This window comes from Ursus arctos, unplaced genomic scaffold (assembly GCF_023065955.2).
Source record: "Ursus arctos isolate Adak ecotype North America unplaced genomic scaffold, UrsArc2.0 scaffold_20, whole genome shotgun sequence".
Taxonomy (NCBI): domain Eukaryota; kingdom Metazoa; phylum Chordata; class Mammalia; order Carnivora; family Ursidae; genus Ursus; species Ursus arctos.
Genome location: NW_026622875.1, coordinates 44,757,638 through 44,775,271, shown reverse-complemented (window position 1 = coordinate 44,775,271; position 17,634 = coordinate 44,757,638). Strand labels below are relative to the sequence as shown.

The 17,634-nt window shown below is 45.7% G+C and overlaps 1 protein-coding gene across 2 annotated transcripts in view; it reads right to left on the bottom strand.

Moving 5' to 3' along the window:
• The window catches only part of TGFBR2 (transforming growth factor beta receptor 2), an 89,535-nt gene that overhangs the window by 9,711 nt on the left and 62,190 nt on the right, over positions 1 to 17,634 (bottom strand). For both annotated transcript variants that reach the window (XM_057315805.1, XM_026496855.4), the window contains exons 4-5: positions 10,413 to 11,212; positions 8,583 to 8,724 (exon numbers count right to left, since the gene is read on the bottom strand). In XM_057315805.1, the coding sequence (XP_057171788.1) occupies positions 8,583 to 8,724; positions 10,413 to 11,212 (942 nt within the window). The remainder of the gene's footprint in view (positions 1 to 8,582; positions 8,725 to 10,412; positions 11,213 to 17,634) is intronic.

Genomic DNA, 17,634 nt, shown 5'->3' with positions numbered 1-17,634 from the left:
AAGCATTTGACTCTTGATTTCAGCTCAGGTCATGATCTCAGGGGCCTGAGATCGAGCCCCGTCCTGGGCTCTGTGCCGGGCATAGAGCCTGCTTAAGATTCTCTCTCTCCCTCGGTCCCTCCCTCCCCTGTGCTGTCTCTCTAGAAAAATATAAAAATTAAAAAAAAAAAAAGTGTATGCATGTTTTAAGCTGACCTTTCTTCAACTCCCAGTGGATGTCATATTTATATAATATATATTTTCCAACATAGTTAAGTGGGCTTTTTTGTCTTATTGCGGATTTTTGTAATTCTTCTTTCTTTGCTCTTCGCCCTCAGTTTAAACATACGACCCCCACCTATTTTTTTAGTCATGCCCTAGAATGTAAAGATGACCCATGTTTGGGAGCACCTCTCAGTCACGAGCTTTAATATCTGATGGTGGCCGTCAGGAAAACCACTGTCAGGCAGTACTTTTTGGTTTTTTTTTTTCCTTTTGTGGCTGTTAAGGCAATGCCACTCTCAGGCCTCCACCAGAATGCAGAGGACAACTGCTGACAGACATTATGCTGGAGGCTGTTTCCTCCTGGAGGCCCTCGGGATACTGAGCACATTTGCTTTGCCTGAGCAGAATGAGGTGGCCACAGACGCCCGGGTTGAGGCCTTAACTCCGGGCAGGTGGTTGAGGGCAGGAGGCCTCTGCCAGCCAGGTGGGCCCCGGTGGTCCTCCCTGGGACGGGATATCAAGCACTGACACCCGGATGGTCCTGGGGAATCGAGCAGAGGTAGTGACTGGCCAACCCCGGGGCTGGTTTTAGCTCCAACTTTCTCCCATGGTTTCAGGCATCTAGAAGCTGAGACACTTCAAAATCCACTCTGGTAAAACTGCTAGGTCCAAATTACATATCTTTTATCCCTATTTATCTTTTATCCTTATCTACTTATTTTTTACATTGGTGCTTAAAGTATTTTTATTTTAGAAAACGCACGTGAGGAGTGCCTGGGTGGCTCACTCGGTTAAGCGTCCCAGGGTCCTGGGATCAAGTCCCAAATTGGGCTCCCTGCTCAGCGGGGAGCCTGCTTCTCCCTCTCTTCCTGGCTTGTGGTATCTCTCTCTATCTCTGTCTCTTTCTCTCAAATAAATAAATAAAACCTTAAAAAAAAAAAAGGAAAAAAGAAAATGTATGTGATTAAAACCCCCAAATTACTAAACAAATGGATACAGCAAAAGCAAATCTTTCTCCCTACTCCTCATCCCTAGTTGCACAAAAGTGGCTTCGGCTGAATGCTGGGATTAAAGGTGACTTAAATTTTCCCCTTACTGTTTATGATGAGCACTTCTCAATCTATATTTTTATAAAAGATGAGGTGTTTTGCCCCCCAGTTCACAGGGGACTGAAGCTTTAGTAAAACACTGCAGAAACAAATCACAAGAAAAATGAATGCTACTCGGGTGTCGTGGGCAACACCGAATTGCTATTAAAGTCACAAAACAGCCGCTCTGTCCTCATCGTATCACAGATCTGGAACAACCCACCCTAGGACCAGCACCTTCCACAGACCACACGTGGAGCAGCATTGCTGTAAATGTTTTGCAGGGAATAGGAGTTGTGTCTTGACAGAGGAACTGAACACAAGTTATTAAGCATAGTTTAAGCCTTTCAAGTGAGTCAGACAGAGAATGTTGAAGAAGAGTCTCGAAAGACGTGATCCAACACTTCATTTCACAGTTGAGAAAAGAGAGGCCAGAGAGTGCCCTGGATTCCGGGAAGAACACTCAGAATCGCATGCTAAATTACCGTTACTCTGAAGATGGTTTTGCCTTTTTAGGAAGCCTACATGCTTTCTCCTCTCTCCTCAAGCATTTCAGTGAGCTCTTTCTCCCCCAACCAGAACAGGCCCAGCTGGGGCAGCCCCAGGTGGGAACACGCCTGTCACAGATGTGACAAATGTGTTCCTCCCTGCCTTGGCCAGCCCCTCCGCGCTGCATGACTCTGAGAAGGGGAAGCTTACGGAACCTATCGAATGGTGATGGTTTGTAATTTCTAAACGAGTTATGCAAAAACCCACTGATTACAAAGAGCAGCCCTCTCCTTAACTACTATTATTTACCGACATTAAACCCAAACATTCGTCCATTTTGAGTTTAGGGAAACAAGTGGGATGGTGGGGGTGGGGAAAAATGAGCCTGTCACAACTTAGGTCACGAGCACCAGATCAGGGCAGGGTTGGCAATGGAGTTCATGCATGGTTTTCTAGAGTTTTCTAGAGTCCTCTTTGTGCATTTGATCAAATGCCTCCCTTCTATGGAGTACTCTAGAGCAAGCAAATTGAGGGGTGAGCAGGCTCCCCCACCATTACTCAGTCTACTCCTAGAAGACAGCTGGCCACACAACTTTCCATGCCTGCTGGCCCCACGCCATGCGGAATAGGCTGGGCAGATTGTGTCCCCCTTCCCAAACTAAACCGGGAGCTACCTTCCACCCAGGATGGATGGGGATTGGAAGGTAAGCCCCCAGCTTCCTCGTGAGTCAGGTGATGTGATGCCGAGGCGTGTGTTTGACTCTGCACCCGGGGGTCCCCGGCAGGACCGTGCTCCAGCTGTCTGCAGTGGTGCCCTGCTTGATAACACGCCATTTCTTGGCCTCCTTCCCTTTCCTGACTCACTTCCCGGTTCCCTTACTGGCATTTCCTGAGATCACTTCCCAAATAAACCACTTAGGCTCAATGCTTGTTCCAGGCTCTGAGGCCCCCAACCCAAGACAGACGCTCACACAACAGAATTATTCAATCAAACCCAGTCTCTGCGCCCCCTCCGGCTGCCTTCCCCGGGCCAGGCGCACCAAGGCCCAGCACCTCCCGATCTCCCCGACTGCCTCAAATAACCTCTTTTCTAAGACATTTCTTTACTGGGAACAACTCGCTCGTCCTTTCCAACCCCCCTTCCGCAGTCTTTCCCCAAAGTCTTTCCGTGACGGCAGCCAGCCTGCCCTCCCAGACCCTTGCAGCTTCTTTTAATTTCTGTCGAAGGCTCTGAAGGGAAGCCGAGCTTGCTCTCCCCCCGCCCCCCCAGCTCCGCACGCGCAGAGGGCAAGGCTCTGGGACGCAGTGCTGTCTCCGGAAGGCAGCATCTGGAAGGCAGCTGTTGTTTCGACGCAGTGCCAACTGAAGAGGGCAGCACTGCTGCTGACGGGGCTCCCCGAAGTTTTAGATCTGCTTCCCGATTTTCCTCCCCGAAGCCCAGGAAAACGAAGCGCTTCTGTCCTGTCTCTCTTCTGCCCCTCTCCCCCCTCCCCTCTTTGCTGTTGTTGTTGTGGCTGTTGTTGTTTTGGTCTCTCTTTCCTTCCTTTTTGATTCGTGCGCACTTCTGTCTGCTGTGCCAGGCCGGGGCAAGCTGTTGGCGCTCAGGGACGATGCTTCTCGTCTTGCTAAACGCTTGCTCGGCTGGCGGCTGTGTGTCAGCTTCTAGTCAAAGGCCTAAATGGCCAGGGATTTGGAAGTCGGCTTGCTTGTGGGCCTGGGTTGGCTGGGGTTTGGCTGGGGAGGATGTGACTATTGGGCCTGCTGTGCTCGCCAAAGGGGGCCCTCAAAGGGTCCCCGCCTTCCTCCGCCTCCCACACACCACAAACACTCGCCTGAACAAGAAACAAACCGAAAGCCGGACAGAGATTTCTTTGTCAGACAGAGCCAGTCTCTGCGTCTGTCCTTGCTGAGTGACGACTGCATGCCTTTCCTCCTTCTTTACAAGACAGCAACAGACTAATCACCTCCTTCTTCGAACAGCTCTGAGAGACCTGTTTTCTGGACCTTCATGTTCTTTCCGATGATCCAAGTGTCTGAAATAATGCCCTCTGTCATAATCTGTCCCTAACTCTTTATTTTTCTTTCTAAACTCATCATATGCGCCTCCTCCCACCCCCGGTGGTGTATCACGTATCTGTTAGTTCACTACCTTTCTTTCTAGAATATTAGCTCTTCAGAGACTCCTTGTCTCTTGAGGACAGAGACTGGTTTTTTGTTTGTTTGTTTTAATTTTTTCACTGCTGTGCCCCTAGCATTTTGAGTATGCCTGCCATGTAATTGGTACTCAATAAATATTTGTTGAGGGAAGGAATGAATGAATAAATAGATCTTCAGAGAAAAGGGTAAGAAAGTTATACCAGACTTTAAGGCGCTGAGCCTGTAACATGCTCAGAAATGAACAGCTTTGGCATTCGGCTAACAGAGATGCACCCAGGGGAGACAGCCATGTCAATCCCTGGAGACTTTCACGAGTGAGGCCGTCATCGAACATTCCTCAAGCGTGTGACTGTCTTGCCAGCTACTTCCGGAAAGGCATCGAATTAAAGGCCAGGATGCACAAAGTAGCACCGGCTGCTTAATCATAATGATAATAACAGTGATGGAAGCTGTTCTTTACTTAAGATGTCCTTCACCGGTCAGGCCGGCAGTGTCCTAGGAACGTTCGGGTCAGTGGGCTGGAGTCAGACAGCTGGGCTCTGATTCCTGGCCTCACAGCTCACCCACCTCCTGACACCTTAGTTCGCCCATCTGTAAAATATGGCTAATAACAGTGCTTACTTCAGGGTCCTTGGTAGACTGGAGGAGCGGGCCCATGAAGCAAGCGTGTGGTCAAGGGGGCTACTCCTCCGTCGTGGCTCTCTTCATTATCACACCTGCGTCCACCGGGAAGCCTTTCCTTTTCGACCACCCTCTTCACTTATGACAGCCCATCTCTTGAGCTCCTGGGAGCGAATGGCGCTGTACCAGTTGGCTTCAGAAGAGCGCTGTGGTCCTCTGTTCGCATTTTCTCATCTGCTAAGAGCGACTTCTCCAGTGTAGCGCTCTATCTTTCTCTGTTCCCCTTGAGCCACTCTGCCCAGAGGACAGGCTGATCAAGAAGTAACGCACGAGGACACTCCCGAGTCTTCCCCTTCCTTCCAGCGCTGACCTAACCCCCCGTGCCTGACCCTACCGCCTCGCTCTCCTCAGCTGACGTGGGCCTGCAGTGCCACGCGCCCCTGCCTTACCTTCCTGCCACACTGGTCACAACTGAATTGCACTTGCCTGTTCAAAAGTCTAGTTCAGTCCCAGTTAATGGCATGAGACACAGCCTAGTGTCGAGACCTAAAAGACATTCATAGAAGACCTGCAGCGTCGAACATTAGTGCCTGCGGAGACGAGCCCAGAAGGGCGAGCGGGGGTCAGGTTTAGCATCCACGTGACGAGTCTGGGCTCAACCACAAGAACAGAATAGAGTCACTTAAAGGCAGGAAAGCTGGGGTTTCTCATTCCCTGCAAGACTGTCCCCTGATGCTTAGTCTTCTGCTGCATTCAGTGTGGTATTTTGCTTCCCAGAATAAAACCCGAAGGAGTATTAATTGACCTACGTTGCAAAATAAAATCTCAATCTACAAGCATCAGACTAGGTGAAGCTTCATATTCCATCATCTCCTTTTTTGAAACAAGGCTGTCAATGAAAAACAGTAATTCTGTACGTTATATTTCAGGTTGCAGAAAAGAAGGTTTAAGCCTAAGGAGAAAGCCTTTTTATATCCTGTCCTCTGTTTTAGATCTTCAAAATTAAAGCCTAACGTCAACTGGAGGGAATTCTTATCCATTTTATTTTTAAGGTAAGAAATGTGTCTGCATGTGTACATTTTTAAAAGGTAAAGAAAAAGAAAAAAGTCTGTCTCATCAGTAGGTGACGAACTTCCTGAGGGCAAAACCTGACCTTCTAGCCGTGTGTCTACAACAGCTGGGAGGGAAAGCATTTATCTGCAGGCTTGATATGGTTTCCACGGGACTCCTGAAATATAGAAGAAAAGTCTCTGAAATGAAGACTAGGCTAAGAATCTGTCTTTAATGTCTTTAAGACAGATTCCCCCTCAAAAAACCACAAAAAAAAAAAACAGAAAAACAACCCAAAAATCCCTAAACCAAAAAACAATGCTTTCCAAAGCAGGTTAACGAAAGAGCTTAATACGTGAGTTCACACACTAAATCAGCTGAAGGGCTTTCAGTGGGACCAAAATGAGCACAGATAAATAACTTGGGTTTCTGCAGCCTGAGCGGAGATGGGAGAAACAGGACTGTGGGCTTAAGATCAAACAAAATGAGAACCGGGATGGCCTCTTTCCGGTTCTCCCAAAGCCGTCTGTTCTTATCCTAAAGGTTATGAAAGGTTTTTTGAGACTAGCTGAGCAAATGAGATCCTGTTCCTTCCTTGGGAAAACTTGTTTATACTGTATCTGTTTTTAGACCTTGTAAAAGTTGGTGAACTCAGTTCTTCCCCATTAGCCCGAATTCTTCCACACTCAGCAAATATCAACAGGAAAGGGCTTCAGTCATTGATAACAATGAAAGCAGGGAGCTCACATAGGGCCTTAATAAGCTGGCTGCGCTGACAGAGGGAAAGACAGACCCACAATCTCCAGCTCATGTTTATAGAATAACGGGTTTGAAAGGATAGAAAAGATACCGAAATCTGGGTAAATTTATTCCGACAGTGACAACAGCATCGTCTCTTACACAACTCATACCCGTCTAAGGATTCATCTTGGGACTGTCAAAGCTTTCAAGCAGAAAATTATTCTCGGTGGCTGAAACTTGGTTAAACAAATTTCACTGTGCAAGGAAAAGTCAAGTTAGTTTTGGAAGTGCTGGTGGGGAAGAAACTCAGGTAAGACAGTCAGATAGGAAGTGCCATCCCCATGTAGGAACCCCAGCAAATAGGTGATGGGACACTAAGGTTTCCAGTGGAAAGGAGTGACCTGGACCCATCCTGGGGAGTCCGCTAAGGAAGCTCTAAGTTCTAAACAGGATGAAGACTCAGAGCCAGCGTGGTGCCAAGCTGATCCACCATGTTTTACCCATGGGTGGCGTGGTCCAGTGACCGAAGCTGCAGCGATCTGAGCAACAAGATAAATATTGATGATATTGGATACCCATAGAATAAAATAAATATTCGCAGCTCCATACTGATATAAATGCATAAAGAAAAGAATAAATAGCGGGGGTGGTGAGAGAAAAGACAGCTCTCCCTTCCAGCAGAAGACCTACTAATACATGTAGAAAGGATAAGAAAATAGCAAATCACTGACAGGCAAACATTACAATGATAATTGCTGCCAACAAGGGTGACGGATGGATCCTAAAATCAGCAGGTAAAGTTATGATAAGAAACCAGCCTAATATCCTGACGAAACAGGTGTTTAGTATCTTTAGAAACAGGTCAAGGTACCTTCTTCTAAGATATGTTTTAATTACAAATGGAAAAAAATAGCATCTTCACAGGGGAGAAACCTGGTAGATACCACCCCAACCCAGGGAACAAGCTGAACAGGCACCCTGACATCTTGTGCCCCCTCCACGAGCTGCCGAGGAGAGCACAGCATCAGTGCTGTGCTCTTCTTGCCCCAAATGCACAATCTCAATCCAACCATGAGAAAACATCAGAGAAACCCAAAGTGAGAGACCGTCTATGAAATACCTCGTCTAACTGCTTCCTGAGTGTCAAGGTCATGAAAGACAGACTGAGGAACTGTCACAAGGTGAAGGAGACTAAGGAGGCATGGACGTTTACTGGAATATAGGATCCTGGGCTGGCATCTGCTCCAGAAAAGGACATTAGTGGGAACTTGGACACATGAATAACTTGTACGGACTAAGGAAGAGTATCGTGCCAATGTGAATGGCCTGTCTTCAATAGCTGTGCTGTGGTTTAGGTAAAGTGTTCACGGTAGGGGAAGCTGCGTGAAGACTATATGGGAACTCCCTATACTATTTTTGTCACTGTTCTGTAAGTCTAAAAATATTACAAAACAAAGAGTTAAAAATAAAACTGGAGTTGGCTTGGCTTGACTTAACAGCCAGCCAGGACCAAGCTGAGATGCATAAATTTCTAAGGTGAGAGCAAAGACCGTCATGGAAACTACTGAGAAGAATGAAAAAAGGGCAAAAATGTAGACCCGGGCCATTCTCATGTCCACGGAGACCAGGGGACAACGCTGTCTAAAACAATGGCATCCCACCTACGTCCCTGAAGACTACCATGGCATTCCTTAATAACCTCTCTACTAGATTTTTATAAAGCTAAACAAATATATCAAATCGTTCTACTTGTATTGCCCAACAAAGGAAAGTCATTTCCATGAAAATAAATTTTGAGCCAAATCCAGCACCTGGACCTTATAGTTCTTAAGGTTTAAAAACCTTAAAATAGAAAACCAAACAAAATCAGATATTTTCCTAAGTAATATTTTCCATTTGATAAGTACAACAAATTCTTATAAATTGTATCAGTGTTCATCTTTTGCCAGATATTTAAATATCAGTGGCGAGATGTGTCAAGAGAAAAGTAATTATACTTCTAAAAGGGGGATCAAAAGCTCTATGCTCCAAACATGGCTTTCAGCTTAAAAATCTAGGCTTTTTAAGCATGATTCCCAGTCATTCTGGAATGGCTGTGTACTAACAGATCTCAACTAGCTCTCACTGTGGGGTTAACTCTGTTGTACCCCTGGAATCATGCCTGAGGCAAGCAACATGACATCATTTTGAAGGCGCGTCACCTCCTGTACCATGATGGTGGTCCATACGTACCTCCCACCGCATTGCAGCGAGATGTCATTTCCCAGAGTACCAGAGCCATGGAGTAGACATCCGTCTGCTTAAAGGATTCAACGTTCTCCAGATTCATCCTGGACTCTAGGACTTCTGGAGCCATGTATCTTGCAGTTCCCACCTAAAGCAATAATAGACATTGAGGCCCATCGTGTCATTCCCAGTGGCATCTTTATTTTATAAAAATATCGCGGCTGTTTGTCCCCTACACATGCAGATGATCTCTGGAAAGCACAGTGCTCTTTTAAATCACGAGACTGGCCAAGAAAGGTACAGATTATGAAATTATTTTTAAAAATAGGCTTTCTCTCCCTGAAAACACTTTTAAAAATATAAACAAAGCATACCAATAAGGAAATGCCAAACCCCAGAGCTGCTTTATCTAGCTTCATGATATATGCCTTTGTATTAGACAATAGCATCCTCACAGATAACCGGGGAGACAACATCTGTGATACCACAGATCTTTATTTTTGCTTTCGCAAATTAACTATTTTCTCATTCCCAAAACACCAAGATTTATGGAGGAAAATAAGAATCATTGCCATTAGTTTCGGTCACTTAAGGACTGTCTCAGTCTCCTTTGTTTACTCCATGGTACATTCTAGTGTGCCAAGAATGTAGTATCATTTCATAAAATCTCTAGTAAACTAAACTGCATGAAAGTATTTCTACAGTAGAAGCCCAAATCCAGATCATTTTACAGTTTCGATGGATATGCTATGTAGTTTTGTTTGGACAATGACGGAAAACGTGAAAACACTGGTATACATAGGAAAAAGAAGAAAGTTATTTCTTTCTAAATGTTTGATCCTGTAGCATGGATAGCTTCATTAAATAACAGTGGAGTCCTACCTTTTCAAGAAGCTAAGGAAGGTCAGGTGAATTGATATTACTGTCCCAAGGAATGTTTCTTAATGGTACGTGTCAGAAGAAAATTTTCTTCTCAATAGGTCAGTCAGTGCCTGACTCATTTCCCTGCCATATTAATCTGTCCATATTTCACTCAGTATGTTTATCTGAACATTGGCTGCGCAGGACCTCTTGGACCTGACCCAAGAGGCCAGATCGAGCAGTAACCAAATGCTTCAGAAGCACATATCCCCACCTGCTTAGAGGTAACAATGGTGCTTTCCAGATTCTACTGTAATCCGCATCAAGCTCCCAGTGCGTGAAAACATGGGCCGCCATCATTCATAAAGGATGGCTTGGTAATTTCTAGTGACCTTCCAATAGCTCCTTATCCAAACAGATTCCTATTTTCATCTGTGAGATGCTTCAACGGAACTGCAGAATTGTATATTCACCCAGTCTGTCAACTCACTCAAATATTTATTGGTCACGTTCGCTGTTCAAGGCATTGTGCTAGATGTGAGCAAATGGATGTGGATTTGGGCTACAAGGAGATCGCCTTCTAGAAAGGTAAAAAGAAACAAGGTAGCCACCACTAGTTCAGAGTAAGAGGCCTGCGTAGAAGCATAAGAGAGGAAAAAGAGAGAGACAAAGCACGAATGGTGTTGGAATTAATGAAAAGTAATTTGCAAATGGGAGAGAAATGAAGACCAACTCAAGGAGAAGACTGTATGTCCTGAATTAGATGGGCTTGGCAGCAACAGGAAGAGAAATGTTGTTCATTAGAAAAGCACCCTGGTGAGAGAGAGTGGGCCATGCCCAGGGGCAACCCTTGACTTCGGCTAGATTCCCTCGACAGGTGTTCAGAGGGTAGGGCTGTTTGAGACAAAAGACATGAGAGATGGGTGGAGAGGTGGCGTGGGCCCCCACAAGTAAGGGGATCCAGGTCTAACTTACCTGCCCACTGTTGGCCAGGTCATCCACAGACAGAGTCGGGTCGAGGCGCAGGGAAAGCCCAAAGTCACACAGGCAGCAGGTCAGGTCGTTCTTGACGAGGATATTGGAGCTCTTGAGGTCCCTGTGCACGATGGGCATCTTGGGCCTCCCGCACAGGGTATGGTCACTGTGCAGGTGAGCAATGCCCCGGGCGAGGGAGCTGCCCAGCTTGCGCAGGTCCTCCCAGCTGATGACGTGCCGCGTGAGGTACTCCTGTAGGTTGCCCTTGGCGTGGAAGGCTGTGATCAGCCAATACTGCTTCCCCAGCTCTGTCTTCCGCTCCTCGGCCGTCAGGAACTGCAGGATGTTCTCATGCTTCAGGTTGATGTCTGAGAAGATGTCCTTCTCTGTCTTCCAGGAGGCGTACTCCTCATAAGGGAAGATCTTGACCGCCACGGTCTCGAACTGTTCTGAAGTGTTCTGCTTCAGCTTGGCCTTGTAGACCTCGGCGAAGCGACCTTTCCCCACCAGGGTGTCCAGCTCAATGGGCAGCAGCTCTGTGTTGTGGTTGATGTTGTTGGCGCAGGTAGAGCTGATGTCGGAGCGGTCGTCTTCCAGAATGATGGCCAGGTGCTCGCTGAACTCCATGAGCTTCCGTGGCTTGCTGGTCTCCCAGGACGGGCTCAGCTTCTGCTGCCGGTGAACCCGGTAGCAGTAGAAGGTGACAATGACGGCTATGGCGATTCCCAGTGGTGGCAGGAGGCTGACGCCTGTCACTTGAAATATGACTAACAACAGGTCAGGGTTGTTGGTGGCATATTCTGATGTGGAAACAAAAGGAGGGAGAGAAGAAGTTGGGATCAGTGGGTGTGTGGGGTCAGAGAGTGGGTCCACACCTCAGGCATCTAGAGCTTTTAACACCTGCAGAGTTTTCGTGGATAATAAATTGTGACTTTTTATTCCAGGGATGGATGCACTTGTCTAGACTTCCTTGCCCCGGCCACCTATTCAATGTCTCCTATTCATCCCTGAGACTTCAGCTTCAATATTACTCTCTAAAGGAGATCAAGGAAAATGTGGGGAAGTGTTTTATTTTATATATTCTCATCACACTCTACATTTTTCCTACATGACAACTTGGCACAATTTGAATTAAATCACCATGACTCCAGTTATGGGGTCTTTCCCTATTTTCCCTACTTTCCCCACCCTCAACAGACTGACAACTCCATGCCGGCAGGGGCCATGTCTTTCTTTTTCACTACTGGAAACAGTGCTGAGCACACATCAGGTCCTCAGTAAGTGTTGAATAAATGGACAAAGCATTTACAGAGTGTTAGCTAAGCCCAAGGCATTACGGGAGGCTTCGGGAATAAAGTAAGAATGACAGTGCCTGCCTCCGAAACGCTTGTGTAGATGGTATCAGGTAAAAATGAAGAGATGGTCACGGTTCTACCATTGTCTTTGTTCTTTTCTATAGTCTAGCTTGTCCTGTTCTGACCGACATCCAGGCCACCCTTAAGCAAGTGGTGGGGAGAGGGTGGGGTCTGTGCAAAAGGGTCTCTTTGGAAGTCAGTCACCTCCTATCCACCCAATATCCCTCTTTTTCTTCCCCCAAAGGTTTTATTTTTTTATTTGAGAGAGAGAGCGAGAGAAAGAAAGCACGAGAGGGGAGAGGGGAGAGGGTCAGAGGGAGAAGCAGGCTCTCCAATGAGCAGGGAGCCTGATGTGGGACTTGATCCTGGGACTCTGGGATCATGACCTTAGCTGAAAGCAGACGCTTAACTGACTGAGCCACCCAGGCGCCCAACACCCATTTTTAATGTGTGTGTGATTTGCAGTTTCATAGAACAGGAAATCTTACTAACAACAGTGGAACTATTACTACAAGGGTGAGAGGAGTACAAAGAAGGCAGTGCAGCCAGGTTTCTAATTTAAACCGCTGAATCAGGTCCTGTGGGGTGATGGAGGAGAGTCCGTAGCCCCAGCTATCTGACCACACGTCACGTCGTGTATGTCTAACTTTGCTTCACGTGCTGGCCTTGGCTGGCTCCGGTTAAAGTTTTCCTTTTGGGAAGAAAAACATGGACGGACACAGTCAGCGGCAGGAGACAGTGAAAGGCAGTTATGGTTCAGTGAGAGCTTTGGGCTAGCCCTTCTCCACTGAGCAAGAATGCCAGAATTCTTCTGCTTTCATGCGTCATTCATTTTCCCTCAAAGGTACCTATTAACAAGCAGATGCTAGATTCGATCATTAAACATAGACTGCTGGGTACCTACTATGGGTACGGCCCTGCCCTCAAAGAGGTTGTAACCCAAGGAGAGGATTAGGACACGTACACAGATACATCGTAACATATGGCAATCTGGGACAGGTGCTGAATGTGTGCTACAGTCTACACGCGTTGGTGAAATGTAGAAAAGCTTAAAGAAACAGAGAACCATAACAGCAAGAACTATCTTTGAGTTGGTCAATGGAAGGAGGAAAAAAGGGAATGTTATGTGAAAACTTACAAATAAATTATCTATTTGAGGAAGAGCAATTTTCCCAAACCACCAGCTCCACACAAGGGAACAGAAAGGACAAATTGGGGTGGATGACCTGGACCTGGACATCATGTCAGAGAAAGTATCTATAATTGTTCAATTGGCAGTTTTCACTTACTCTAGGTGTTCGATGAGAATACAGTGATAAGAATATAGTGCAGGTGGCAAGGGAGAGAGCCACAACCTCTTGAGGAGAACCCATTACCTAGATCATACTTGATATCATCACGTAACAAAGCACAGTGAGAAATGAAGCTCGTGCTGTGTCAGTCTGGGTGTTTGGGTTTTTATTTTGAGGGGTTATTCAGGTTTAACACGACGTACTGCCTGGTCCTAAGGTCAGTTCTAAGTGGAAATGCCAACTTCCACCGCCTCTCTCTTCTGGATGAAAACCTTAGCTCTTACGTCTATTTGCTGGCACTAAAAAACTCAAAACACCTGAGTTTCAGCAACCAAGAAGAAAAATAGTCACTATTTTGGGGAAAGATCTATGAGTGCATTAAAAAGAATAGGAAAGAGGAAACAAGATGGTAACTGACTCTTGAAAACCCAAATTCTTGCTCACGCTGGGAGGTGTGAATGAGACAAAGGACAGGTGGTCAGAGTGGGGGTGGAAGTGACAATGGGACAAGGCAATGACAGAGGGGACTGGAACTGCAAAACAAAAGAGTTCATGTGGACAAGTATGGACTGTCCCCATCGTTCAGCAAAGTTCGAGCCTGGAGAGCAAGGTTAAGGGGCAGATGAAGGAGGTGTCGGAGCAGGAAACAAGGTTCCCTCCCAGTTAACCCCACTTCTAGTATCTGAAGTATCTCATGAATGTGTCTGCTTCGAGCACCCACCTGTCTAACCACACAAGATGCCTTATAATCACAAATCAGTTTGATCCCCACATAGCTTGTTTCCCCCAAGAGAAAGCGAGATCTACAGGGTAAATCTACATGTATTGATCACCATGCTATCCCCAGCGCCTAGCTCAGGATGGGGTACCTACAGTATTCGGCAAATGTTGGTTACAGAAGCTGAGTGGGTGATGACGTACACGGGACAAGAGCCCTCTCATGTTCTTTATGTTCTACAGCTGGATTGGCAAAACATGGCCCCGGAGACTATTCTGTACACCCCACATGCTACAAATGTTTGTCTGTGTTTTAAAGGGTTGTTTATTTATTTATTTATTTATTTATTTATTTATTTATTTATTTATTTTAAGATTTTATTTATTTATTTGACACAGAGAGAGAGACAGCCAGCGAGAGAGGGAACACAAGCAGGGGAAGTGGGAGAGGAAGAAGCAGGCTCCCAGCATAGGAGCCTGTTGTGGGGCTCGATCCCAGAACGCCGGGATCACACCCTGAGCTGAAGGCAGACGCTTAACGACTGAGCCACCCAGGCGCCCCTAAAGGGTTGTTTAGAAAAAGAAAGAAACGAAGAAGTTCGTGCAGCAGAGATGATATCAGGCCCAGAAAGCCTAAAATATTTACTACCTGGCCCTTCATAGACAAGGTTTGCCGGCCCCTCTTGTATAGATGTTATTTTAACAACCTCTAAGGCATTGGCAGAATGGGGGGAGACTTCACTTTGGTCCAGTGTGAAAATTCTTTTTCAATTATATGCCAACAACACTACCAGAAAATAAAAAATATTAATTGCATAATTACTTGGCTGTGTCTTCAATGGGTTAAAAAGAGCAAAACGTTCAAATGAACTGTTCAATTATCGCTGATAATTTTATTTTGTAATTCCTGGCTATGGATGAAAAGGGTCTTCCTAGCTAACTTCTATTTTTTTTCAGGCTAAGGCAAACACAAACACAGAAATCCCCTGAAATTTATGTGTGAAGAAGATTCTAGAAATCCCCCCCGTTCAATGTCAGAAACCAAAGTTTTACTTTCCCCTCAAATTTCCTGTGATTTCTTTTTGAAAACCTACATGTAAAAATTTGGGGGGGCGGGAATTAGTGAATAACAGCTGTCAATCTTGAAACTTCAAAGAGGTGGTGAAAAACCCTAACAATAGCAAGCCCGGTTAAAAGGGAGCTTTGGGATGTGGTTTTTATCTAAACAGGAGCCACCCACACCCTCTCGAAATATTAACCCTTGGGCTGCTGCTAGAAAAACCAACAGCTGTAGGTATATGGACAAGCTAGCATCTCCCTTACTCAGAGACTAATGGGAGGCATTTCTTTTGGACAACCCCAATTACACAAAAACTCAGAAATCAAATACTTAGTATGAGCCTGGCTATGTGCTCAGAGTTTTATATAATATTTGTATTTGATCAACAGAAAAACCCTATGAGGTCGATATTACTATGATTACAAGCCCCATTCCACAGATAGGGAAGCGGATGGGTGGGACAGATTCAATGATTTCCCCAAATCATACAGAAATGAATTGTCTGATTGGAGACAGACCATTCATCCTGCTCTTAATCCCATGCCATGTCGTCCCTACACTTCACATTGGTGACAGCCAATTAAGAAAGACTTTATATAAGCTCTCCATTTGGGGCGCCTGGGTGGCTCAGTCATTAAGTGTCTGCCTTCAGCTCGAGTCATGATCCCAGGGTCCTGGGATCGAGCCCCACAGTGGGCTCCCTGCTCAGCCGGGAGCCTGCTTCTCCCTCTGCCTGCCACTCGGCCTACTTGTTCTCTCTCTCTCTCTTTCAAATAAATAAATAAAATCTTAAATAAATAAATAAATAAATAAAACCTCCCAACTTGCTAAATTAGTTGCCTTCACTGGGGCCTAGGCTAGGTGATTTTATGGCCATTGACTAAGTGATGCCGGCCATTCTTAGCTAATGCACCCCAAAGGGTATGTTCTAGGTGTGCAGACCATTCTCGTTGGTTCCTAACTAAGAACCACTATTGAGTAGTGACCCTACAAATATGTGCCTGAGACGAAAAGTTTTACGTGAGGAAGAACCCTAAAATCTCTTTTGTCAGAGTCTATCCCAGGGCCTACAGCACAGGAGGCTCAAGACAGAATTGCTGAACCACTGGAATTTTGACATCAACGGTTTCCTAAGATGTCAGGTCACTAGTGCTCAAGACTTGACCTTCACGTTGCGCTCCCTTGTTCCGTCACATCGAGTCAGACACAGGTATTCTCCACTTGTTAAAAGTTTCTACTAGGTCACTCGCTCTTACAAAAGACCTTAGTACCTGTTTTTGCTAACGGCAAGAGAGCCAAAGAGGATTGTCGCTTCCATGAAAGGAAGCAAGAGGAGAAAACAGCAGTCAGGGTTTTGCAGGGAGCTGTAACAGAGGCAGCGCACGCCCCAGCAGCCAGACTGGCCCTGCCAAGCTCCTTCCCTGAGAGCTGCGTCCCTGCATCCAGCCGCCATCGCTTTGCACTCTGGGAACATCTAGATTTATTTTGCGCATCTGTTAGCAAGATGTGTCCCCAGTATCAGGAAAGCTAAAAGCGGTTATTGGGGGGGGGTGTCTGGGAATGCTCAAAAATGTTTCCAAATAAATTCATGGTAATTGCTTCTTTGCTCTACATCATTTTGGCTTGCAAAAAGCTTTCACAGGAAAGTTCTCCTTTTGGATAGCGGGGCACACCTGTAAAGTTCTGGGAGGAGAGGATTACAAAGAAGAGTAGGGTTTCTCTAAGATTCATAAAAGTAAAGCTCTACAGCAAAAGTTATTAGCCTGACCTCCATGGGTGGAACTCAGTAGATCTGTGAATGTAAATGGGCAAAAATCACATCTGTTTATTTTCTCCAACCATTAGCTAAAATTTAACATGTCCTATTAGTAGCTGTAGCTATGATTTGTCACCAGTAGAAACCACAGATATTTTCATGCCATGTTACATTTGTGGCAGATGTCTTGGTATATCATTTATACTCATCACTTAGACATCTCAATATTTTAGATCTGACGCTAGATCTTGTCATTTCAAGCATGACTACGGAAGCCGTATTACTGTATCACAAATGTATTTTTTAAATATTTGACAATTATTTTTCAGTCTCAGTAATTTTCTTTGAAACCCCGAGTATTATATTTTATGCACTTAAAAACGTCCCTTTGAGAAGGGGTCCACGGGGTTCACCAGACTTGCAAGAAGTCCATGGCACATGCACAAAAAAAGCGAAGAACTCCTGACAGAGGGAAGGCACTAGAAGTCTAGTCTCTGCCAGGATTTCCTAGAGCAGAGATTCGGAGATTCGGCTGTGTCTCTGGGAAGTTACTGAGGGAAGAAGCTTGTGCCAATAACAGAGCCTCCTGGCATGATGTGTTCTGTCCCCCAGGGGCAACTCTGAATTCTGTCAGAGCTTCTGTCCCTTCTGTCCTGCATGAAGGGAGGTCTGCCATGGAAAATGGTGGGAAGCCCTCCTCTGAAATCCCAACAATAATAAAGATAACTAACATAAAATGTGCTTTATGGAAGTGGGCAATTCACTTTAGAAGCATCATCTCACTTTATTTCTCTAACAACCAAGTCGGGCTCTATTAGTAGCCCTGTTTTACAGAGAAAGATACTGACCCTTGGTGGATTCTACAATATTCTTGTTTACTTAGTTTACTTAGGAAATGAAATCAAAGTTGTCCCTAGAATCAATTTTCCTGCCAATTTTCTCTGGCACAGCCAAAGTAGAATTGTCGTTGTTAGAGAGACAGGTTTTTGCTCACCATCGGATTGCTCAGAGCTTGGCACCTAAATAAGGAGACTAGTCAAAT